At 40.1% G+C, this 26,278-nt stretch overlaps 2 protein-coding genes across 2 annotated transcripts in view; both read right to left on the reverse strand.

The window, feature by feature from the left end:
- Nucleotides 1-12,694: 12,694 nt before the first annotated feature.
- The window catches only part of LOC126209773 (gamma-interferon-inducible lysosomal thiol reductase-like), a 242,070-nt gene continuing 228,486 nt past the window's right edge, over nt 12,695-26,278 (reverse strand). The window contains exon 6 of the mRNA XM_049938898.1: nt 12,695-13,380. Within this exon, the coding sequence (XP_049794855.1) occupies nt 13,327-13,380 (54 nt within the window). The 3' untranslated portion in view covers nt 12,695-13,326. The remainder of the gene's footprint in view (nt 13,381-26,278) is intronic.
- Nucleotides 12,885-13,289, reverse strand: LOC126209908 (serine/threonine-protein kinase TNNI3K-like). The gene has a single exon (XM_049939029.1). It carries the CDS (start codon nt 13,287-13,289, stop codon nt 12,885-12,887), a length of 405 nt encoding a protein of 134 aa, XP_049794986.1.

The raw sequence follows: 26,278 nt of genomic DNA on the forward strand, positions 1-26,278 counted from the left end.
GTTTGATGCATACCACGCGTATCGTATCATAACGGCAAAAATAGGAGAAGACAATTGGTAGTGGACGATGGATTGGATTTATTTCAAGTGTGTGTGTGTGTGTGTGTGTGTGTGTGTGTGTGTGTGTGTGTGTGTGTGTGTGGCGACCTTCGGATTACTAACCCGAGCGCTTACCGCTGCGCCATGACGCTGTAGAAAACTATTAATCGTAGAGAGTATTTCACCACAACAGTTTCTTTTAACTGTTGATTTTCTCGACAACGGCTGAGAAGTGCATCTTGGTGCTTTGCCACATTACACCTCTGGCCATAGGCTTTTATGATGCACAGTATGAATCGAATCTGAATTTCACAATTGGCGGCCTCCCCTTGTCAGATGGATAGAGCCAGCCAGCCAGCCACCCCCTCTCCCCACGCCACCCCCCCCCCTCCCCACTCCCAAACACCTCCTATAAAACTACCATTCTGTGACTTTTTCTATACATATTTACCAAATTCTATAATTTTGCAGGGATGTTAACCAACCCTAACCCTTACACTAACACCACTGACTTAAATTTATCTTCAGGAAAGACGTGTCAAAAACATTTTTTTCCTTGAACCTGGCCTCTACCATCCCCCCACCCTGGCTCCCAACTCACTCATATTTATTATTTGAACTGCAATCAACATATAGAACAATTACAAAGATACATATAACAATAATTATGATGATAAATGAAAATTATTGCACTTTGTTATGATAATACTGGCATGCTCCTATTCAGCAGAAATATACCTAAAACTTGGAAAAGCTTTGAAGATCGGCTGTACAGTACTATTTTCAGAAAAAAAACAAAATGTTTACAACTTTTATTTTTAAATGCAATGTGGAAATCATCTAGCTTTCTTTTAATAAATTAAGGTCATTAAGTCTCACTGTTTTTGCTTCTCTGAAAAATTGTTGTTATAGCACTAATTTTTCACTTTTCAACTGCCTTCTATAACCTTTGTCTAATTTTCTTCACTACTTCTTCCCTAACTTTCTTAGGACTCTCCAACATAGTTTGGGCCACACTAATTCTCATTGAACCCTTATTATCTATTGCTTCCTTTAAACGCTTGCTTGCATAATCCAGTAATATGTCAACAGTGAATCTTTCCTTTTCTTCCTTTTCCATTTTCTTCAGTGTCTCCATGTTCAATGGTTACTTTTATTTTTCAAATTTCATATTTGCAACAGTGTTTCTTTTTCCCATTATCTTCTCAGCAACTCTATTCCACTCTTCACGGTACCGCTCATATCCGATGTGAGATGTGGATGCCAGCTGAAGTTCCCCAGTGATTTAGAAAGCGAGCCTTCCTCTGTAACACATTCACCACAGGATCTCTTACAATCACATGAGAATTCAATATTTCACACATATTTGCATTGTCTTCATTCAAGATGTCCCGCAACAGTGATAATCCCATTTCTAATTCCATATAGCCACGTGAAAGTTCAAGTATAGCCATAACAATTATTGTACCAGTAGGGTATTTCTCTCCAGAGGCATACAACTTCCTAAAAAATTCATTCCAGTAAATGCTCACCGCATTTTCGTCGCTACCCAATTTTTCTTCCAGTGTCAATAGTTACGTAGACAGAAGTATTTATTGTATGAGTACCCAACTTTATGGGAATGAAGTTCAGACTGTGCACACTTACACTGTTAGTAGTGATTTACATTGTTATTAGTGTTAGTGCCACGACTCGCCATTAGGCACTGGTACGCGATACAGGATTGAAACAATGATTAGCGTGCTTTACAGTTGCAGACAGTCAATGCAGGTCTCGACAAGGTGAGCATGGCTTTACTTGTAAAGCTATTTTATCAGAACACCAGCAATAGGACTGCTACTCTTCACAAGTATCAATGCATTAAAGGTATAAGGAGAGGTTCCCTTTCCACAATGGGGTCGAAAAACGTGATTCAAAGTTTGAGTTAACTGTAAACTTGGGAATTGCTCCAGGAAAAGGCCAATGGCCAATTGCACCACAAACTGTTGAAGTTACTGTTGCCATGGCTGGGAATGCTAGGTGCAATGTGTGATCTTCAAGCAGAGCATGACCTTTGTCTTAATGGCTGAACATTGCATGGTCCACCATTCAGTAAGTGCAGCAAACAGCTGTGAAATGGTTCCAGGCTGTCATGGGTGCAGATGGGCATCACACTGAGCAGCATTTGTGACCTGGAAAGTAAACATGACAAGCATTTAACAAATGTTACCTTCTCATGTGGAAATTAAGATTTCTTTCTTTCAAAGGCTTATTTGTTATTTCTCTTTCACATATCCTTATTAATGACTTCACAATGTTTCATTGTCCTATGATCACTCATTTCTCATGGAAGCCCTCCCAAGGAGTGAACGTTTAATGTAACCTCTCTGTATTTTAAATAGATTTTGAAAAGTTATTTCTTTGATGCCGCAATCACAGTTTCATCCTAACAGATCGAAATGTGCTGCCCCAATATCATTCACTAACTGGAGCTAAAGTATCACATACTAAATACCTTGTGTTTGCCCTTCAAAGGGTGAACTCAGAAGGAACAATTCCAGAAAACATTGCCTCACAGGTTTCTTTCATATCTTCACATCTGACTGAACAGCAAAGTTCCATCCAGTAATTTCCAAACAGCAGATAACTCTGTCCTTAAAGCAGCTTGTCTAACACAATAAATCTGAATTGATGGTGTAGCTTAGTGAGATGAAATTACTCCATCAATGTCACATTTAGGTCGGGCTGAAGTCAAATGAGGTTGAGAAAAAACTCAGTTTCACTTTACGTTGTTCTCTGTGCTTCCAAGAAGAAGCATGCTGCTATGTAGCACTTAAGCCCGTTGACTTCAAAAAAGTATATGATGCAATTTACAAACTTTCAGCCCTTTGGAATAAAGACAGGGCTCAGGTAAGGTGCCATTATCGCAAATTCTCTTCAATATTGTCCTAGAGAAAATAATGAAAACCTGGGAAGAAGCTCTGAAATTTGATGGAATATACCTTGGGAAGTAAGTAAACAACTTGGAGATCAGGTGTTTAGCTATTGTTGATGATTTTGCCCTTTTAGCCATGAACCAGAAGAGTGTGCACAGACTGAGGGAGATCTTGCATGAAATTGCAGAAAAAATGGGTCTAGAAATCTCACTAAAAGACGAAATACCTAGATCACAGAGACTAAGAGGAGAAATACTTGGAAGTAAGATATGAGAAGATTAAAATGACAAATTCTAATAGCTACAGAACAGATCAAACCCAATGGACTGGAAAAATATGGAGTCAAAGGAAGAGCTAGAAATTAGGACTTGCTTATAAATAAATACAGAAGAGGTACAACAACCAAGCGAAATCCTACAAGGTCAAAATGAGGCTCTAGAATTCAGTTATAAAATTGAAAAACCTATGCTTCATAGTGTCTTATTGTAAATAAAAAGGGGCAGTTGGATGAACCTGAAGGGAAGATTCTTGGGAAAATTCTGGAACCTCAGAAGACTAGAAAGGAAAATGAGAAGCTCTACAAGTACTCACAATAGATTACAATGTGTGGAAACCATGGTTGATATTTAATGGGCAACTGGTAAGAATGGATGAAAACCAACTGAGCAGAAAGATTTTCAATTACATCACATCACTAAAGTCTACCTCTCAGTGGGCTCAAGAGGTCAAAAGAAACATACAACAGACTGGTATTACACTAGAGATTATCTGAAACAAAAGTTCAGAGGCAGAGTCAACAGCATAAAATCATTTGAAGAGAAACCAGTAGAAAGAAAGCCCATACATTACTTTTTCAGAGTAGAGGTTCTGGGAAGAAAGGAAGAGAAAGGCCATGAGCACTAGTTCCACGTGGTCCATTGTCGGCCAAATTTGGAAGGAGGAAGAGGAAAGCTGACTTTACGACCAAAATTGAGAAGTACAGACTAAAACTGACCAACGAGAGAAACTGATTTTACTGACCATTGTCCATCCCTGAAATTTGTAAGGTACCTCATTAGCCATTCCTACAATGAATCTGAATACTTGGATTCAGGAATGTAAATTCTGCCCAAGTAATATTTGTATGACAAGATAGATCCTTATTTTAACAGTATGCAGACACACAATACTGGTCTGTGTAAAGTTAAAAATGCTCCGTTTGACATATCAACGATTAACAGCAGCTGAAATGAATTTTGTTTGGAGAATTACATGATCTATGGCAAATGTCATGTAATATAGGACATGTCAAAAACAGGAAACACCCATTATCACATACTTCCTATCCATTTTTCTTACAATATAATATCACCAATTGTAAATAACAATATACACAAATTTAATGTGATAAGTACTCTTCAAAGTTGTAAAACTGATTTTCCACCAGATACTTTTCTAGACTCACTGTAAAGTTGCTGCCACATACACTGTCGTGCAGTTTTTCGGCACACTTCTTATTAACTTGATACCTGTGTGCTGATGTCCTTTTTCAAGCATTGTCAGTCAGTGAGGTATTGTCTGTGTCATTCTTCCTCTGTATTTTGTGGGTTTGTACAGGAGTATTGTGTAAAAGCTAAGGTACCAAAATTTTGTGAACACACTTTTTGTTTCTTGAATTTCACCACACTGTCATTCCATACTGCAGGTATGGTTCGAAGAGTCCATGGTGTACCGTTCACAGAAGCTGTGAGACTGTTACTGCAATAGCTGTCACATTCCAAATATGATGGAGCTGAGGTGGTCTCAAGAATGTAGGATCTGATTAGTATTTAACGAATTACTGGGGGGGGGGGGGGGTACAAAGAAGCGTGTTACTTTGTTATTAACTAAAATTACCTTGGCATAAACTGTATTAAATAAGCTTATTTAAAGAATGCGTGAAATATTTTTTAAAATATACTGCAGTTCAGTTTATATATAACCATGAAAAGTTGGCTTTGGCGGGGGTTATGCGAAAAAATCTGTGACAAGAAACAAAGAGTTGCGGTGAGCCAGCTGACGGTTCTAGCAACTCAACAATCTGCAACAAACTTACCTTTGTGCCAAAAGTCAGATGACTCTCCTCCTGCAGCCTCCTTACTTGTACCTGGCTGCCTGTGATTTCTTCTTACTTCCAAAATTAAAATCAGTGCTGAAAGGATGCCATTTTCAGCATGTTGACATCAAAGCAAAATCTTCACAGACGAAAGTTACTTAAATGAAGCTACCCAAGACTGCTTTGCAAAATGAAAACATCACTGGGAAAAGTGTGTGAATAGGGGAGGGAGTATTTTGAAGAGGTGAAGGACCAATAATCTTCATTTTAGATAACATTATTGGGAACAGTGATTCATTAGTAAAGTAAAATTGATAAGAAACAGTTTTGATTGCACTGTCAGCCTCTAGTAGTATGTCATCCTCAAATGATGCAAAATCCAGCTGCAGATGATGTCAATTGGAACAGCTGTGCCGACCTCACTTGCAAAATTGTTTTTAGACTGGGGTCAGCACAGATGTTCCAAGTGTCATCATTGTCAGCCAGAATGGTGCATTATTTAAAGATGGCCTACTAGTAGAAGTCAAAAATGGTCATATTCTTAATAAATGACAGTGTGACCAAGTCTTACCAATAATCTATTAAATTAATAATAAAGTTTGGTTATTTTCTGAATGGACCCCATATTCTACATAATTTAACACTAATCGCATACCTGTGTACATTGACATCCATGACGACTTTGGCCACTGAAAAGTGTGTAATCAATGAGCACCAAGGCAGCTGATAATAATTGAGTAAGTTCAGGAGTACTTTAATCATGTATGCAAAGCTAAGGTTTCTCTCATTCCAGTAGGATTCCTGTTGGACATCATAATTTTCCTTACAAATACATCAACACTACTTCACTCACACAGACTGCATGGTCTGCAAATGTTCCCTCTCTTGCAAACACCTTCTAAACTTTTGACACTAATTAAGACCAGAGAAGCACTGCCTTTCCCAAATGTACATCTGACCAAAAAGTGATTCTCACAGCTGGAGCCTAAGACTGCATTCTTGTGATGACACTTCCACAGAAATGTTCATCTCCTAACAAATATTTCTTTACCAAGAAGTGGAATACCAATTTTCATAGATATTGCTTTAATTTTTTTTTTAATTTTGTTTAAAAATTTCATATCCTATTTCACCCCTTTAGGAGTTGAATTTCTAGAACTGAAAAAGATTATTATTATTATTATTTCTAAATGAGAAGCCAAACAAATTTGCATAAATTTACCTTTGAAAATGTTTTCATAATGAAATATGATGTATTTTTCTTATTTCTGACTGAGAAACCAAATACCAGTTTTTTCTAATTCTAGCTTCAAAACTGCCTTAACAGTAAAATATTTCTAAAAAACCTTTCCTACAGTATAACATCAGAGTCAGTCAGTCAGTCAGAAAATTGCCTTTTAAACGGTGAAAGAGCAAGAGATGATTGATTTAGTGGAAGTATCCTATCATCTGTGGTCAAGAAAAATAATTCAAGATACAAGTGTCCACTCAGAAAATTAGACTGGTAACTTTTGGGGATGTCATGGGTTCTGCACTAGTGCACTTCTTGAATGGGCAAACTGTCACTACTTCGGGCTAGAATATGACAGTTTAAGCTTTCTCTTCAGAGACTGCTCTCATGGGAACTGCTGTCCCATTAAAATGCAGAGTATCATATGACATTACATACTGAGAATGCCCTTTGAGATTTGAAATTAAAGGTACTGATATTTACCAAACGGTCGCAATTTAGTGTAATCAGCATTTCATGTGCGGCGACAGAAATTTGCAGACAGCGAGGTCTTGGGGCTGGTACAAAAGTTATGAGCACTGACGAACACTATTTTTGAGGATATCTGTCTTTTGTAGTAGTTGGACAACAAGAGTTGCAAAGTACCTTTTCAAAAAAATTATAAATTAAATGCTTTTATTTAATTACTTACCGTATTTTTACATGATTTTCTTTGAATTCCACTGCCTTTTATCTTTCAGATGTCCTATTAGCATGTATTTCAGGTGCCTTCTGATAACCTGTATTGAAAAGTGTCTGCAAAGGAGGTAGTTTAGGTTGCAAAGTGCAGCATTCCCCTTCGCACACAATAAATTATCCTTATTTACAGAATGAGATTTTCACTCTGCAGCGGAGTGTGTGCTGATATGAAACTTCCTGGCAGATTAAAACTGTGTGCCGAACCAAGAGTTTCTGTAAAGTTTGGAAGGTAGGAGATGAGGTACTGGCAGAAGTAAAGCTGTGAGGACAGGGCGTGAGTTGTGCTTGGGTAGCTCAGCTGGTAGAGCACTAGCCCGCGAAAGGCAAAGATCCCTAGTTCGAGTCTCGGTCCGGCACACAGTTTTAATCTGCCAGGAAGTTTCATATCAGCACACACTCCGCTGCAGAGTGAAAATCTCATTCTGGAAACATCCCTCAGGCTGTGGCTAAGCCATGTCTCCGCAATATCCTTTCTTTCAGGAGTGCTAGTTTCGCAGGAGAGCTTCTGTAAAGTTTGGAAGGTAGGAGATGAGGTACTGGCAGAAGTAAAGCTGTGAGGATGGGGCATGTGTCATGCTTGGGTAGCTCAGTTGGTAGAGCACTTGCCCGCAAAATGCAAAGGTCCCGAGATCGGGTCTCGGTCTGGCACACAGTTTTAATCTGCCAGGAAGTTTCATATCCTTATTTAATTTACATACGGTAACTCTCATGCTTATTGATTTTCAGAAAAAAACAGCCATAGGTTTCACACAGTGACTTTGTAACTTGTTTTGGCTGTCAGATCTGCAAAAATAACAGTATCCAGCAACAAAAACATCTGTTGAATTTACCATTAAAAGTTTTTACAGCAAAATAACCGACTTTCACTGTGTTGGTGGCAGCACAATTGCGGGGGGGGGGGGGGGGGGATAAAAGCTACTTGGTAACTCAGTCACACACGAAGTGGTTTGGATTAGAGGATTAGATCTATTATATTCACTGTTGGCTCAGTTGGTTGGTGCATGATCAAAGCACAAGTGTTGAAGTTATCACATGTGATTGGGAACACAAGAGTGATACGTACAAACCAAGTACTAGCATAAAATTTTTAGTCATTTAACAAATTTTGCATTTTTTCTTTTCTGCAAATCCCTGTAGAATATTACCAAAGGGGCAGACTGCTGCTAACTGTAAAGATGGCCCGTTGAGTTGCAGACAGGAACAACAAAACAACTTTTACACATTACAGCTTTTGGCCAAAGCCTTTTTCTACAACTAAAACACACACACACACACAAAAGCAAGCAGGCTTCACATACATGACCACTACAACCAGCAGCACCGACTGGAATGCAACTGTCAGGTGAATAGCAATTTTTTTTTTTTTAAAGTGTAACAGTTTTTCATTGTGCTAGTTTGCAACTCAATGGCTCATCTTTACAGTGAGTAGCCATCATATGTTTCATATGTTTGTTTATTAGCCATTCAGCATGTTTACCACGCAATTGCCTCTTTCAAAATACATTTTACGTATTTCATATAAGTATAGTAGTTATTAATTTTTATATTATACATTGTGCATACATATACATACATCTTTTCAGTAGTTAGTAATTTGTACATTTTACTCACATCATCATTTTACATATAAATACATAAACTTCTTACTAATCAGACAATTTCAGCAATAATCATTATACAGCTTACGTTCAAGTATCAGTTATACGGTTTTACACATTCAGTTAATGATAGTTACATTATTTCATTGTTTATACATTCCTTTCAAATTACTTCCAAGATATTCTTCAATTGAGAAATATGCTTTATTTTTGAGCCATGTGTCTAATACCTCCTTAAAGTGGGTGAGGGTTTTGACTGATTGTGGCAGTTTATAATATAACTTTAGACTTAGATGTTTGTGACTGTTGTGCGTCAGTGACAGCTTAGAATGCAGTATATCAAGCTTGCAGTTATTTCAAGTACTGTGCAAATGTAAATTCTTTCTCTGTGTAAATTGTTTTATTTTTTTTTTACGTATATAAAGCAGTTATACATATAGAGACTTGGGAGTGTCATTATGTTTAATATACTGAAGTGCTCCTTACAGCTCTCTCTTGGACCCAATCATTGTAAACATCTAATTGCTTTTCTTGCCATTTGAATACACAGTTTGTGCCTGGTGAATTACCCCGTAACAGAATCCCATATTGTAGCTGTGACTGAAAGAATGCATAGTAGCAAAGCATCAATAAACTTTTAATAACGGAATTTCTTAGTTTATACAGCAGGACTATTACGCGTGCAAGTTTGCCTGTCAGATAGCTTATATGGTCATCCCATGGGAGTCTTCAGTCTATTTTTAGTCCAAGTAGTTTGACACTGTAATTCTCTGCTTTCCTACCTTCAGACTAAAATTTCCTCTGTTATTGCGTTGTTTATACATAACTCGTTAGCAATACACCACACCCTACATTTTTCAAGAAGTTCATTATTTTTGTTTACCACCTCTTGCATACTCTCACCTGTGGAGATCATGGTCATATCATCAGCATATAAAACATTTTTGCAGGCTATATAGTTTGAGAAGTCATTAACAGATAAGAAATAGGAAGTGTTAAAAACTGCAGCCCTGTGGAACTCTTCTCTTAATTTTCATTAAATCTGACCTTTCATTGTTCACATACACTGACTGTTGCCTGTTATTTAGGTATGACTTAATCAAATTAAGTGGTTTGTCTGCAATACCATAATATTCTAATTTTTTAACAATTATCTCATGTGATACTGAATCAAATGCTTTGCTTAAGTCTATGAGTGTTGCACAGGTGGTCAGTTTCCTTTGAAAAGCGTTGTGGATTTCGGAGGCTTTCAAATAGCTTTTATGGTTGACTGATTAGTTCTAAACCCAAACTGGCTGTCATTAAGTAATTTATTGCTCTCAAAATACTTGTAAATCTGCATGTGTGACCAGCTCTCTATGATTTTGGCGAGTATAGGGACAACTGATATTGGTCTACAGTTATCTCCCCTTTATTTATATGGGGAGTGTTACTGTAATGTTAAGGCAATCAGGGAAAGTGACAACATCAATAATTTTATTTGCAAGGTAGAGTAGAGGAGTTCTAATTTCCTTAATTATAGCCTTTATTACAAAGTTACTGAACCCATAGCAGTCTTCTGTTCTAGAGTTGATCAACTTGTTTACAGAATTATTTATATCTGTAGCAGTTATTCTATTCCAGCTGAATCTTTTATCTGTTTTATTCTGCGATTGTGAAAGAAAAGCTTCCGCATCAGTTAAATCATCACTTTTTGGTACCTGGGCATTTACTGAATTTATGAAGTGTTTGTTGAGAGTGTTGCAATTAATTGGGTAACCAATTTCTTCCTTCCCTATGTTTCTCTCACTTTTAACTATGTTCCAGGCATCTGTCCTTTTCCTAATATTGATGATATTCCAACCTGGAGTTTCCACTGTAATTCATCTGGCATGTTTAATAATGAGCTAGTATCCACCGCGTGGATTGTGCTCGTGCTATCCTGAATTTCCGTTTGGTTGCATTCAGATGTTCACCTAATGCCATACGATTAGAACTTAAGCTACCCTGTTCATTACAGCATATATGAAACGGTCTTGTTCAATGAGCTGTTACAGGAAACTATGCTACTAGATTGTTTGTACATATCGATAGTACCCTAGCGTTTCCGGTCAGGTGTGATAACTTCCATAGTTTTACTTCAGTGGTACACCCAGCCAACACTCACCACTTTGTGTCTGACTGACGTACCGAACTATACTTTTACTCTCCAACATGTCGCCATCGAAATACGCATATGGCTCTTATTTTATACTAAGTGTGAAAGTTCTGTGTGTTATACTCTACACTGACACTTTATCGGAGAAAAAACAGGCCACTCACAACAGCTTCCTCCAATCTATTTCACATTTTGAAAAATGATTCAAATGGCTCTGAGCACTATGGGACTTAACTGCTGAGGTCATCAGTCCCCTAGAACTTAGAACTACTTAAACCTAATTAACCTAAGGACATCACACACATCCATGCCCGAGGCAGGATTCGAACCTGCGACCGTAGTTGATCGCGCAGTTCCAGACTGTAGTTCCTAGAACCGCTCGGCCACTCCAGCCGGCTCACATTTTGAATCATCAAACTGTGTTGACTTGCTAATAAAAATGCTCTTTCAATCCCTGATGTCTTTTATGATAATGACAAAAAGATTAACATGGGGTGCATCCACAAAGTGAGTTCCATTTGTATTTCTTTTCACTGCAGCACTACAATTGCAGTTTGGCACATGTGTAGTAGTTGCTTTGAGTAGAGGAGAAAGAGATGACACCATTCTGAGTTCTCTGTTTTGCTTGTGCTGTATAATACTTGTTTATAATGGTAGAACTGACTGAAAATCCTGTCACTTGCGAGATGCGTCAAGTGATTTGTGCAATTTATGGTTCAAATGCAACAAATGATTCAACAGTAAGGAGATGAAGCCAACAGTTCAATGAAGGACATTATAAAACATACTATGAACAAAGTGGGTGTCCATGTTTGGTTAACTAAGAATTGGATCATTCAGTCAAAGACGTCAAAGGAAACCCTTACGTTTACAGTGTATGATCTGTTTACAAGCTTTCTGCAAAAATTAAGATCACTTTATGAAACCCTGTCTCAAAAAACAAATTTTCCCAAACTATGCTTGTTGGGTGCCAGATATGGTGCTCTCTCCCTCTTTTCCTAGCAAGGCAGACAATCTATGTAAATGTTTACAACATTTACAAAACTGTACTGCTGAGTATGGAATAAAAGCCTTAGAAGGCTCACAAATTTTATACTTTTGATTCTGGAAAATGTCCGACCTCACTGAATAAGACACAAAATCTTACAAGACTGTCAAGTCTGTCTGATCCAACGATTATTACGAGCTCAAAATACAGGTTACCACACGGCTGGCAACACATGTGGCAAATTTGTTTGAGGAATACTTGCAGAAAGTTGTGCAACACTATGACTAGTGTCTACAAAATAGCACAAATTATGTAGACTGGTAGTTTAAGATTTGTGGTTTTCTGTATCCATATTCTTTTTGTTTCACTATCAATCTGAACTTAATTTCTGGATGCACCATTTTATTTCCCCACTGAAGGCGTGACAGGCAGTCCTTTAACTGGACGCCCAGTTCCACTTCCACTGCCCAACATTCTCACTTCAGAAGGGATACAATTAGCAAGCCTCATGCTAGTGTAGAAAGCAAGAGTTTCCTCAACAATGCACTAAAGAGGACTTCCTCTGAAATCTGATCACTGTGACAAGTGAACAAGGAAAAACTCAGTGGCAACATAGTAATAGTGCGACACTTACTTGGATGGTAACCTGAGAATATTCCATCAGTAAAATAAATCAAAGCCTATATTGCCATAGTCAATATTTATTTTGTAATTAAAATAGGACAAAACTAAATTCAATAATATTTTCAACTGTTTTCAAGAAACTTTGAATTCTTAAGCATGCACTTTGTCATTTCTAACTATTTATAAATAATTAATTATAGATTGTGATGCAACCACACCAAAAGAAACCAAAATAACTTTCACTTTACATTGTCTAATATCCAAGCTGTAGTTAAGTACTCTGGTTCCATAGTTTTTATCACCTTCTCAGAGGTCAAGAAACGAAGTTAAAAGTCACAACATGCATGGCGTACATTTAATGACATTTATTATTAATGACATTGAGATGAACATCAGCGGCAGATGCCAGTCACTTATTACGACACAGTTCAGAAAAAAAATTCAGCTCTTTAACATCTTCTCATCTCTGTCCACAATACCTGAATGCCATTGTTCACACGTATCAGTGAGCTGTGTGCATGTACTGTGTGTGCATGTACCTCACTGTTCTTCTCCTACATCCAATTTAAGATGTAGGAGAAGGTTGCTCACATCCTCCATAACGCACGTATGAGCCCTTTCCTGGAAGCCCCTGTCTCTCATTTTCGCACCAGCCTTCAGAAGCACATTCACCACACGCTCATGGTTCCATGCCGCAGCCAACTGCAGGGGTGTGTCCCCCATCTCGTCAGCTGCTTCCAGGTCTGCTTTGGCAGCAATCAGCAGCTCTACTTCCTTTACTCTGCCATACAATGCGGCAAAGTGTAGGGGTGTCTCCTGCTTGTCACTCCTCGCATTGACATTTGCACCACACTCCAGCAGACATTTCACCGCTGCAGGGCGCCCGACGATCGCCGCGACATGCAGTGCAGTCCACCCAGTCTTGGCTCGTGCGTTTACAGGCATTCCACCAGCAACTAGCAAACGGATGTTATCCTTACTATCACATATTGCAGCACAGCTCAAAGCAAGGGCAGCTATTGTTTGACCGTCTGGGCTGCAAAAAAGAAAAAGTGTTTTATTTATCTCCATCCTTTTAATAAGACACATTTATGTACCCCACTGCACATGTGCACGATACACACACACACACACACACACACACACACACACACACACACACACACACACACACACACACACTTTCCTCTGTGCTACCATGATGAGGACTTGAAACCGAACTGCAAAAGTTTTGGCAAAATTTTCACAAAGTGTTGCTCATGAATAACTGCATGCAAAAATTTTGGGTTTCATGACACAGTATCAAACTGCAATTGCACTTAGCTATCAAGCTCAAAAGCCCTCTTATAGTTCCTCAAGCAACACGATGACGAATGTGTCTTCCTGAATTTGAGAGCTGTCAGCAGTCACCGTCTCCATCACTACCAAATAGAAATCCTTTAGTAACCCTGAGGTAATATGTCTCTATCAAACAGCATAAATGGGACAAATCTCTCTCTATGAACTTTCTCTCCTTATGCTTAATACTAAAACCTGAGAGACAGGAAACAATCTGGATGGAGTGAGAGTAATTTGCAACAGTGAAAGTATGATGATAATTTTTTGATTTGGTCAATAATTTGTAAGTACAAAACTTTTTTCTTAATTTTGTTCTTTTGAAAAAGAAAATTCAACCTTTCACTGCACCAAAATTGCAGTCAGTATTAAGGTACTTTACTTTTTTATTGAAAAGTAAAGATTGCTAACCATCATATAGAGGAGATGATCGAGTTGCACACAGGTCAACAAAATGACTGCTGTACATTACATGTATGCTTTCTGCCAAAAAGTCTTCTTATTGAGAACTATGTCTGACCACCGAGGCCGAGGTGATGTGTTGTTTTTTTAAGCCCTTTCGGCCAAAAGCTCACGTCTAGCATTCTTTCGACGTCTGTATTCTTTTCATAATACTGTCATTATTTCATTCTTGATTTTTCCATTTTATCACAATAATTAATTACTTATTTGTAACAGCCAAATCATAACAATAATTCCTAATTATCTCATTACTGGTTTATTTCAATTCCGAAGAACTAACCACTTTAGACGGAGTCACTGGATTGGAGTTTAGAATTGGAAGTTTGATTACTCCTTGTTTGAAACGCGTAGCCTCACCAGATCGCTGTTACCGAGTTGTGTTTGTCACTGTGCGCATCCGACTTTTAACATCAAAATGGAGGGAACAGCAGCAGCAGCAGCAGCAGCAGCAGCAGCAGCAAAAGAGATATTACACAATATGCTTGAAAGAAGGAAAGCTACCTTCAATGAAATGGACATAAAAATGATTAAACATTGGGGCACTGGGATGCTAATAAGTCAATCAGTTCATGGAGTGGAATGGAAGGCCTCTCAATGATTACCTATTTGTTTGTGATGATATGCAGTTTGGGCAGAGGGGGCAACACAGTGTTCTGCCAACCACTTGATGGGCCAATAAGGTTAAGTGGCCCTCCCTTAATGAGAGTGGTAACAGCCCACTTCACGAATAAAACTCTAAACTAAATCAGCTGCTGGGGCATCGTCTCATAACACCAGGGGCAGCGAGTTTGGGAGATTAGAAGTCCACCACAGGGAGGCTATGTTGGGACAGTCCAGCATAATGTGCACCACCGTCAAATGGGAGCCACAATGACAGTGGGGCAGAGTTTCACTATGGAGATGACCACGAGTCAGCTGAGTATGGTCAATGCAGAGCTGGCAAAGGATAATAAAGAGTCTTTGAGAGAGGCCAGCATGAATGACTTCCACAGATTTGTAATCTCCTTTGTCACCCTTAGTTTGTTTGGTGAAATCCAAGTGAGCCATCCCGTATTCCAGGCACCTCAAACTTGACAGTGTAATACTGATCAGTGGTCTGTTTCTGAAGTACCAATCTGGTTTACTGGTAGCCAATTCAGCCACGCTATCAACGAGTTCACTCTCAGGGAACCCAAGCAGATGAGAAAGGACCCATCACTGCAGGAATGGATATTCAAGTGATCGTTACCAACTCCACAGTGAAAACACTACAGCCATCTGGCAAGCACAGCAGTTAAGGACGTCCTGCGCAAGTATAACCAAAGCCTGTATCACCAGCAAGCCATCAGTGTAGACAACTTCTGAACCCCGGGGTGCGCCAAGGTTGGAGAAAAATTGCCAATAAAAGGCCTTGGGATGAACCGAGTCTTTCTGACCATGTGATAGGTGAAAAGAAACCTGTCACTGAGGGATGCACTAATGAGGTGTATCAGACTGGGTCCAGAGGCAAGGTGGAAGAGGAAACAATGAAGTTCAGAGAGGACAGACCAGATGCAGACTGAATGTAATCATTGATTGGGGCAGCCATTGTAAGAGATGGATTACCATGTTTAGAAAGAGGAGACGTAGTTCAGATGTTTAGGGGAACAGTGAATGTGGGTAGCACAACTAACAAGCTGCTGTTGGCACCTGATCTGCAATGGAGGGATCCCAGTCTCCGCAAGTAAGCCGTTCACAAGGCTAGTTTAAAGGCTCATGTCAAGTCAAACCCTGCAATGGGACATCAGCTCCAGTGTCCACAATGCTGAGGGCAATGCAGAACTGTATGCCAGACTCCCATAATTGAGGCAAGATTTTATCAGGACTTTGTAAAGCTGTAGAATGATAGTGCAATCTGCAACCCTGCTGGTTTTACTCAGGCAGTGAAGTGGATTAAGTGCAACTAGCACCTTCACTTAAGCTGGCGAAGATGGGGAATTCATGTCAACTGGGAATCTTAAGACCAGCACTAAAAGGTGACATCTCCATCACACTGAGTAGCTGGTCATCGAGGTGTAAACTTCTGGTTGTGGGTGAACAGCACAATGTCAACAAAAGGGCACAGGGTGAGTCTTGTCGGCAGAAAATCAAAAGCCTGCTCCTTTCGAATAGCACATTGCAGTCTACTTTCAGCAACACTCTTCCTACAGAAGCAATAGTAGAGGCAAGACTGTGATACTGAGGATCCCACAGCTTTTGCTAGACCATTAATGGCTACTAGAAAGATAGGGACTCTCAGTACAGTGCACTGCCAGACCCCATTTTCTTGGATGTGGGGGGTACTGTGGGAAACACCATCTCAAACCTGGAACGTATAGTGCGACAGGAAGTTCTGGATGAAAATCGGGAGTGCAACCCCAGAGACTCCACTCAGGTAAGGTAGCAAGGATGTGGTGTCACCATGTGGTATCAGTCTTTTGCAGATCAAAGAAGACATCAGGCAAAAGCTGTTCGGATGGCAGACTCCACATTAACCAGATTACTAGTAGTGGAACCGCCTTGGCAAAAACCACTTTGGGACGGAGCCAGAAGGCCCTGAAACTCAAGGCACCAACACAGCCATGCCACACTATGCGTTCAAATAACTTGCACAGACCATTGGTGAGATTAATTGGCTGATAAGTGTCCATCTGTAGAGTGTGCTTACCTGGTTTCAATACTGGGACAACGATGCTTTCTTGTCTGTGCAATTGAAACTCACCATCGCTTGAGATGTGGTTAAAAATGGCAAGGATTTGATGCTTACAAGCCACAGGTAGGTACTTTATCATTTGGTTGTGGATGTGGTCTGGCCCTGGAGCTGTATCAGGGCAGTGGGCTAAGATACTGAATCTATTCCCACTCACTGAATGGAGCATTATATAGCTCCAAGTGGCTTGTTGTAGAAGATAATTGCTTTCACTCCAACCGCTCTTTTAGGGCATGAAAGGCAGGTTGATAATTCTGACACTGAGGCTTGGGTGTAATGCAGAGCCCAATGTTCGACAATGGTGTCTAGGTCAGTGTAGACAGTGCCATTCAATTAATACCAGGTACACCTGCAGGTGTCTGGTATCCAAAGAGATGTCTGATCTTAGCCCAAACCTGCTAAGGAGAGGTACACGGTCCGATGGTTGAAACACACTGTTCCCAGCATTCTTGCTTCTGTCTTTTTATTAAGTGGCAACCCAGGCTTGGTGCCGCTTAAAGGCAATGAGGTGCCCCATCAATGGGTACCTCTTATGGCATTGGAGAGCCCACCTACGATCTCTAATGGCCTCAGTGACTTCTCAGGGCCACCACGGTACTGTCTTCCGTCAAGGTGGGCCCGAGGAACAGGAGATTGCTGAAACAGCTGCAGAAAGAATGGCTCCCTCATTGATCACTCCATGCTGTGGGGAGCCAAGGTCGGCAGCAGAGGCAAAAGCATCCCCGTCAGCATTGTTGAGAGTCCATCTGGACAGGCATCCAGAAGGTTGACACTGACGGAGGGACATGAATATCAGGAAGTGGTCACTACCAGACAGGTCATCATGGACCCTCCAGTGGATGGATGGGAGAAGAAAAGGGCTGCAGATGGAATGGTCAATGGCCGAGAAGGTTCCACGCACCACACTGAAGTGAGTGGGGGTACCAGTATTCAGGAGGCAAAGATGACATTGTGCCAGTAAGTTTTCGAGGTCTTTACCGTGACCAATGACCATGGTTCCACCCAACAAAGTGGTAAAGGCATTGAAATCACTCGAGATTAGGAAAGGTGGGAGGCGTTGAGAAACCAATGCAAACGGTATCTTCCGAGACACTTCATATGTAGGGAAGTAAACACTGCAGGTGGTAATATCCTAAAATGGCCTTACCCAAACAGTCACAGCCTCCAAAGGTGCATTAAGAAGTGTCTGGAACACGTGTGCCAACTTCGCCCAACACCCTGTCATAGGCAGCACGATTCTTTTAACATCCTCGGTATCCAGGAAGGGCTGGGGTCTGCATTGCTGGGAACCAAGTCTCCCGAAGGGCAATGCAGAAGGCAGGCGAAGGGCTTCAAAACTATTGTAGCTCAGCCAGGTGGTGGAAAAAACTGCTACAACTCCACTGGAGAATAATGTTGTCAATGAACAGTGAGGCCATGAAGGAACCAAGGGGCAAGTTATGCCTCAGGATCACATTCTGCCACTGGTTGAGCAGTTATGTCATCTACACACGTAAGTTTTAGGTTCTGTTGTGTGGTGTGTATCAGGACCTCAGGAGCTTGAGTCACCACCTTGGCCACAGGAGTGAAACAGGTGGGATTTTGGGGGGTTCGGGACCACCAGAATGTCCTCATTCTTGGAGGACTTTTCTTGTCTTTCCTCTCTTTAGAACATCAATGAATATGAGGGCTTCTCTGAATCATTTTGAGGTAACGACGGCGATCATGAAACTCTGCGGCCAGCCTTTAGCCACTGAATAGTGTCCGGTTGTAGACCTGCGGAAGTCTGAAGAATATGTCCTGACGGAACCCTTCCTTGGTAGAGAAGCTGGAGGAAGGCGATTTGTCTCTGGCTGGGATGTGGGAACCAATGTCGCTGGTGGGTGGGAAGCTATTGATCCCACAGTAGGTTTGGGGAAAGCAGCAAGGGGGAAGCCCCCAACCATCAAGGGGGCAGGCATGGTTGAGCAGACTGAACTGTGGAGGGGGACTGGAGTAAAAACTGTAAAGGCAACAGTAAGCAGGTACAAGTGGATGCAGGATACAATGGTTGTGCTGAGATGAAGGGACTTGCATGTGATGGATTACCACATGCAGAAATGTGTCAAACCAGTGTTAGGGCTGCTGCTGCTGCTGCTGCTGCTGCTAACAACAACAACAACAACAACAAAGTCTCTCTCTAGAATTGAGGAGCTTAACAGTAATATATACATGCTCGGGGTGGCAGTGCACATTTCGTAAGAATGCAAAGATCTGTGGTATACAGTTAGTATGGTAAAGTAAATGTATAGTAAGTTTGTTGGTCTGTGGGTAGCATTGTGTGTCCCATATTTCAGACTACAATTACTCTTACTACAGCCAGTTGAGATCTGTGATATTACAGAGTTATGAAACTATGCTGGTATTGTTCATTTCTTCCTGTGTTTTGAATGTGTGCAAGTGAAATGGCTTGGAAGTGAAAGAAAGTGGTTGTTTCGATACACAAAAAGTTGGAGGCACTCACTAAGCATAACAAAGGAAAATGGTTGAAAAACTGATGTAGAACGTGCTGTCAGAATGAAGGAAGAACCAAAAAGAAATTTAAGACTACTACTTGAAAATGGTGATAAATGACAAAGACAATTTGCAGAACTGTGGTACAATACTTCATTTGATTCAATGAGGAAAGAGAGCAGTGTTCCACCATCTGTTCCAATCCTGCAGCAAGAGGCACCAAACATACAGCAAACCACCTCATGGTTAGCCTAACTTCACAGCCAGCCAAGGTTGATTAGAAAGATGGAAAGCTCGTCACAGCCAATGCATAATACATTAGCCGGCAACAACATAGCCGCGCTGACATTCGTTAAACGTCTTTGCTGTCGTTCTGCTCTCAAGTATCACACAAGTTTGAAACAAAAGAAACTTACACTCTATTTCAGCAAATAAATGTGAGTAGATTACAGCAACTACAGACTTTAACTGCCAAGAAAGGGTTTACTGTTCAAAAATGAGAAGTGTGTATATTGTAGCACATATTAAGTACATTTAGTAGAATACTGGGTGATCAAAAAGTCGGTATAAATTTGAAAACTTAATAAACCACGGAATAATGTAGATAGAGGGGTAAAAATTGACACACATGCTTGGAATGACATGTGGTTTTATTAGAACCAAAAAAATAAACCAAGTATTGCTAGACGCGTGAAAGACCTCTTGCGCGCGATGTTTGGTGATGATCGTGTGCTCAGCCGCCACTTTCGTCATGCTTGGCCTCCCAGGTCCCCAGACCTCAGTCCGTGCGATTATTGGCTTTGGGGTTACCTGAAGTCGCAAGTGTATCATGATCAACCGACATCTCTACGGATGCTGAAAGACAACATCCGACGCCAACGCCTCACCATAACTCCGGACATGCTTTACAGTGCTGTTCACAACATTATTCCTCGACTACAGCTACTGATGAGGAATGATGGTGGACATATTGAGCATTTCCTGTAAAGAACATTATCTTCGCTTTGTCTTACTTTGTTATGCTTATTGCTATTCTGACCAGATGAAGCACCATCTGTCAGACATTGTTTGGTTCTAATAAAACCCCATGCCATTCCAAGCATGTGTGTCAATTTGTACCTCTCTATCTACATTATTCCACGATTTATTCAGTTTTCAAATTTATACTGACTTTTTGATCACCCGGTATTATGGATTATCCAGATTTTAGGCAATCTGGATTACATCTGGTCCCACCTAGCCCAAATAAACAAGGTTATTATGTACTGTCAAACAGTGTTACTAGATTTGTTGGCCAAATCTAACTGTTTTAGCAGAGCTTCTATGTGTTTTCAAAAATATGCACACCACAGAACTTTGAATTTTCTACACTGTTGTCCCATCAATGTTCCAGAGGAGGGAAGCTCTATCTGTATGGAACTACAAGGAAAGTACATCACTAGGAGTCTGCAGGGTGAAATGTATGGAACTACAAGGAAAGTACATCACTAGGAGTCTGCAGGGTGAAATTGACTGCAGCAATGTTTATATTCATGAAATACCTACTGCACAATTATATGCAGCAATATTATTTAGGTAAAGGATGACACTGTCTGAGGTAATTGAGATCAGCCTGTACCACTGTCGTGTGGTGGTGACAGTAGCTAGATGTTGGGCACACAAACACACAGACAGAGAGAGAGAGAGAGAGAGAGAGAGAGAGAGAGAGGGAGGGAGGGAGGGAGAGAGAGAGAGTGCGAGTGCGTGTGTGAGGGGGGGGGGAGGGGGGGTTAGGTTAGGTTAGTGTTGTTTAACGTCCCGTCGACAACAAGGTCATTAGAGACATCTGAAACCTATTTTAATACTTCAGCTGCCATGATATACCTGGGTTATCAACTCACTTGGGTTATCAACTCCCTCAGGTCATTTTGTTTTTTTACCCCATTCTTCTGCTTTACTTTTCACTAAGTAAACTATTTATGTATAAATAAATTTAAAATGTCACAGTTTGCTATCTAATACTAGAATTTTTGTGAATATAATGTAACTAGATGGATAAAAATTCTACTCTCCAAGAGACAGCAGGAGAACGTAATATGAGGATACTGAAGTTTGCAAGCTTTTGGAGGCAATGGCTCCTTCTGGCATAAGGGTTGAGGGGGGAAGACAGACGTGCAAAGGAAAATGACTGGTGAGAAGTATAAAATGGGGAGAGTTCAGAGAAATCGTCCAGAACACCAGTTTAGGAGATACTTACTAGATGAGATGATGAGGGAAGACTGATAGTTGGGGATTGCACCAGACAAGTTGTGAAAACCTGAGAGCTTAACCCCTTCCCGGACCCAACATTCTTAACAGCATTCTTCTTGTGATTACAATCAATGTATCCTATTAGTTTTTCATAAATGTTTCTTCATAAAAAACTTATGATGCATTTTCACTGAAAGTAAAAAATCTGAAACTGAAAAAAGTAAACAATTGAGGAGATATTGTGGGCAGGGGAAAAATGCTAAATTAATAAACCTCAAAGTGGAAAGAGAGAATTATCGCTAGACAAAGTCTATATCCCAGGTATCAGGATGGGCCAAGTGCACACACTACCACCTTCTCTTCTGCCCCTCCCCCCTTTTGTCGGCACTTATCAATGTAAAGTACTAGTTCCGTATAGTGATAGGCGGCAGGTCCTACTAGTTTGTTTTGAGTTGTATGTTGCAATCATTGGGACAAATAGAAGTCTGATTAACAATAAACAATATTTATTTAAAGTATTTCTATTTTTTAATTTCAAAACCATGGCGCATAAAATGGATCAATATAATAAAAATTACACTATGACATAAAATGAAGGTGTTGTGGTAATTGGTCACAAACTGAAATACATACAGTTATCAACAGAAAATGTACAACTGCAATTTTTGGCGACTGATGGGTGAACGTGTGAGGCTGCAGAGCAATTTCACTGCACAGGTGGCAAGGATAATAAACAGGACACACAATCTTTCTGAATTTCATTCCATGTTCTCTGTTGGACAGTAACTATGCCTCACAGATAGGCACCTGAACAGGTGTCAGCATTTGAGAGGGGACATGCAGTTGGGCTTCAGGAAGCAGGAAGCCAGTTAGAGTGATCGGCAAATTGCTTGACATTTAACAGGAGCACTGCCACTATTCGACGATGTTGGCGTTACTTGGGGAACTATGGCTGGAAACGACATCAAGTAGGAAGCATTCAACCTAGAAAGACGACAAAATGAGAAGACTAAGCAACTGACAGGGGCACTCAGTGCTCACTGGTGATTCAGTGACAAGGACCATTAACAGGCAGTTCACACAAACAAGGATGAGCTCATGGCTCCCTTAGCAATGATCACCACTGATCTCTGGACAACGTGTACCAACAAGCCAGTTAGTGCACATTGTGTAAGTAACATATCATAGGCACAGAGACAAAGATGCACATTGCAGTACAATACTGGTTAAGTGTTTCAAATATTGCAGTATTTACCATGAATATCCAGTATGGCACATTATATACTCCAATCTGACAAAGGCACTTTTGGTTGAAGCACCTTAAACTCAAGTACACATACTGTGATGATAAGTATGCAACAGTTTTCTTTTGAAAAAGAGCTCAAATGAAATAAAACAATGTTGAACCAATTGCTTCATATTTGGCCACACAATGCTTCCTTAACTGCTCACTTCTGGATTACTAGCACTCTTTGTCCCTTACTACAAATGCACTTTGATATTCAGGCACTTTATATGAAATTTTTAATGCAATATTGACTGAACAGTTTTAGTGTACCATACCCATGGTAATTATCTGAGATGGAGGTATAGTAATTTCTTTTAAGTACATCTTCAGTTTATTTAAATTGTCAACAGGGGCAAGCATAATGACTGCCTAACTTACAGTCATACTGCATTAGAAACATTCCATTTCTGCTTGCAGATAACAGCTTTGAACAGCTTCATTCATTATCAGCTCTAACAATTCCAAAAAACTTGAGGTCCAGTGACACTGAAATCCTTATTGCATACACAATCACTTAAGTGCTGATATCAGCAGGAGAAGAAAGAACGTAAGCTACCTTCACTTGGGTGTAATCACATGGATGACGAATAATGTAGTTGTTGAACACCTAGTAAAGAAATGATGCAGCAGGTGGCATAACTTGCATTGAAATCCCAACAACAGATTACTTTTGTGTGATATTTAGAGGCAAGACTTGCAATATGATTCAGAGCAGACATGACTCAAAGGAAATAACTACACAGTCATTAATCCGATGGCTTCAGATTCCATGAATTCCCACCAACAAACATTCTCTAGACCTTCAGCTTCCTTTAATAACTAGTCTCAAATTCAAGAACCGGCTTTTTCACAACCAAATTAAGTTGAAGCAAAGTTGGCCAAAAAAATAGACACTCTGAGGGGGAGATTAAGTTTAGCTTTTTGTATCTCAGAAAAGAATTGAGAGACAGGCAAATTGAGGGAGAAGTTGACAATTTTTCTGAAAAGAACAAACAATAGCTGTTTTTGGTCCACTTAAAAAAAAAGTTGTTCGCAAATTGTCTAAAACATTTTTCACTACAAAGACCATGTTCTGAACCACCGAAAAACTATATTAGGTTTCCAAATGCAAGCATGTGAGGCCCTAAAGAAGAACGGAAAGGTTGAGTTGCATTGAAAATGGCCTCATAGTCCACTGATAAATCCGACAACTTTCATTATGTTCTACAATTGTTTAGTACCCTCTGGCGTACGCAATACCAAAAGTTTTTATGACTAGAAATAAGAAAGTCCGGATAACTCAAAGCTTCAAAGGAAGGGGTGTCTTGTTTTCACAACTTATTGCGATATTTTTCAGTCAGGTTTTCTGCTACATCTACAGTAAAACTGGTTATAAACTTGATAGTCTAATTGTGCATTACCAAGGTAGTGGAGATCGCAGAAGTATAATAACTGCACCACAATGGCAGCACACACTGTACAAATAGTCTGCAGGTTTTACACCACTGTCACAGTGTGTAAATTTTGAAGTTCACAGCAGTCTTCCTTATACTTTTTGGAATGGATACATGTTACAGAGACTTATTAGTATGCCTTTTTATTGTTTAATGCTATTGATGTGCTAGTTTAATTCTGATTTAAGATACACTGTTTGCATAGTTTACAGTTAATGTGGAACATGAGATTAAAAAAATGGTTCAAATGGCTCTGAGCACTATGGGACTTCACATCTATGGTCATCAGTCCCCTAGAACTTAGAACTACTTAAACCTAACTAACCTAAGGACATCACAAACATCCATGCCCAAGGCAGGATTCAAACCTGGGACCGTAGCAGTCACGCGGTTCCAGACTGAAGCGCCTAGAACCTGGAACATTAGTGAATATATGAAAAATAGTATAAATGTGTTGGTATGGTCCATGGTTCCGGGTGGGAAGGAGCGCCAGTCCCTGGCACGAATCCACCTCGCGGATTTGTGTCAAGGTCTGGTGAGCCAGCCAGTCTGTGGATGGTTTTAAGGCGGTTTTCCATCTGCCTCAGCAAATGCGGGCTGGTTCTCCTTATTCCGCCTCAGCTACACTATGTTGGCAATTGCTGCGCAAATAAGTTCTCCACGTACACGTACACCACCATTACTCTACCACGCAAACATAGGGTTACACTCATCTCGTGTGAGACATTCCCTGGGGGGACCCCACTGGGGGCCGAACCGCACAACAACCCTAGGTTCGGTGTGGGGCGGAGGAGGAGCGAAGTGGACTGCGGTAGTCGTCGTGGGGTTGCAGACCACTGCGGCTGCGGTGGGGACGGAGCCTCTCCGTCATTTCTAGGTCCCTGGTTAACATAACATAACATGGTCCATGGTGGCTTTACCACTGCTGGTTCACTTTAAAGTGAGAAAACTAGCATTCTCATCATCATAAGAGCCACACCTGATAACTGTGTATCAGCAGCCATGCACAAGTTTCTTTACTGCAAGTCCCAAAACCTGGTAAGTGTTTCTTTACACAGATTTCAAAGCTGCTGATACATTTACACCAGTGTCAAATGCTAGACAAGGTCTCTTAGGGAAGAAATTTTGGTAAGACAGAACCCAAAAAATTACACTTGTGTAAAATGATTACCTCAATTTATTAGAGCCATCAAAAATAGAAAACTATTCTTTTTATCGGATTTCTTATTCAATTTCATTTATTATAAAAAGAATTTTGTGAAGCTGAATGCTGTACAGGTGCATAAAAAAATATTTACGTGCAGTTTTTCACAGTCAACTTCTGATATTACCTTCCACAGAGTACTAAAGAATTGTACAACTTAAAATTTGCAGATTTAATTTGTTGACCAGCAGTGTATGGGCCCATTTTCAATGCACCTCCACCTCATTCTTCTTTAGTGCGTTATATGTCCAAATTTCAAAACCAAATGTTATTTATGCGATTTAGAACATGGTCACTGTAATGCAGCTACTTAAATGTGTCGGCAGAAAACTCTTTCATAAGAGAGGGCTAAAGATGGCTATTTTTGGCATTTGTAGAAAAATGGTGAACTTTGCCTTTGATTTGTAAACTATTGGAAAGCAGTAGGAGACTGAAATTTTATACTCTAAGACCTTGGGTAGATAAGTTATTACTGCTAGGTTTCATCCTGCAATTACTTCCAGAGATACAAAAAGCTAAACTTAAGTTTTCTTGGGCATCTATTTTTTGTCAACCTTGTTTCAAATTAGCCATATGCAATTCGCACGGTAAATCCTATTTATTTCTTCACTTAAGAGAGCACAAAAAGTTGTACAGGATGTCCTAGTTTTGTCTCTGTCAAGAAGATCTTGCCAGAGATATGTCCCAAAGTTGCTGGAAGCTAACGAGTCCACTGTTGATAGCTGCACTACTGGATAAAACTAATGATTATCTCTCCATATATTACATAGGCAAAAGTAAAACTTGACCAATGTTCACTGGGAA

Source organism: Schistocerca nitens, chromosome 10 (assembly GCF_023898315.1).
Source record: "Schistocerca nitens isolate TAMUIC-IGC-003100 chromosome 10, iqSchNite1.1, whole genome shotgun sequence".
Classification (NCBI taxonomy): domain Eukaryota; kingdom Metazoa; phylum Arthropoda; class Insecta; order Orthoptera; family Acrididae; genus Schistocerca; species Schistocerca nitens.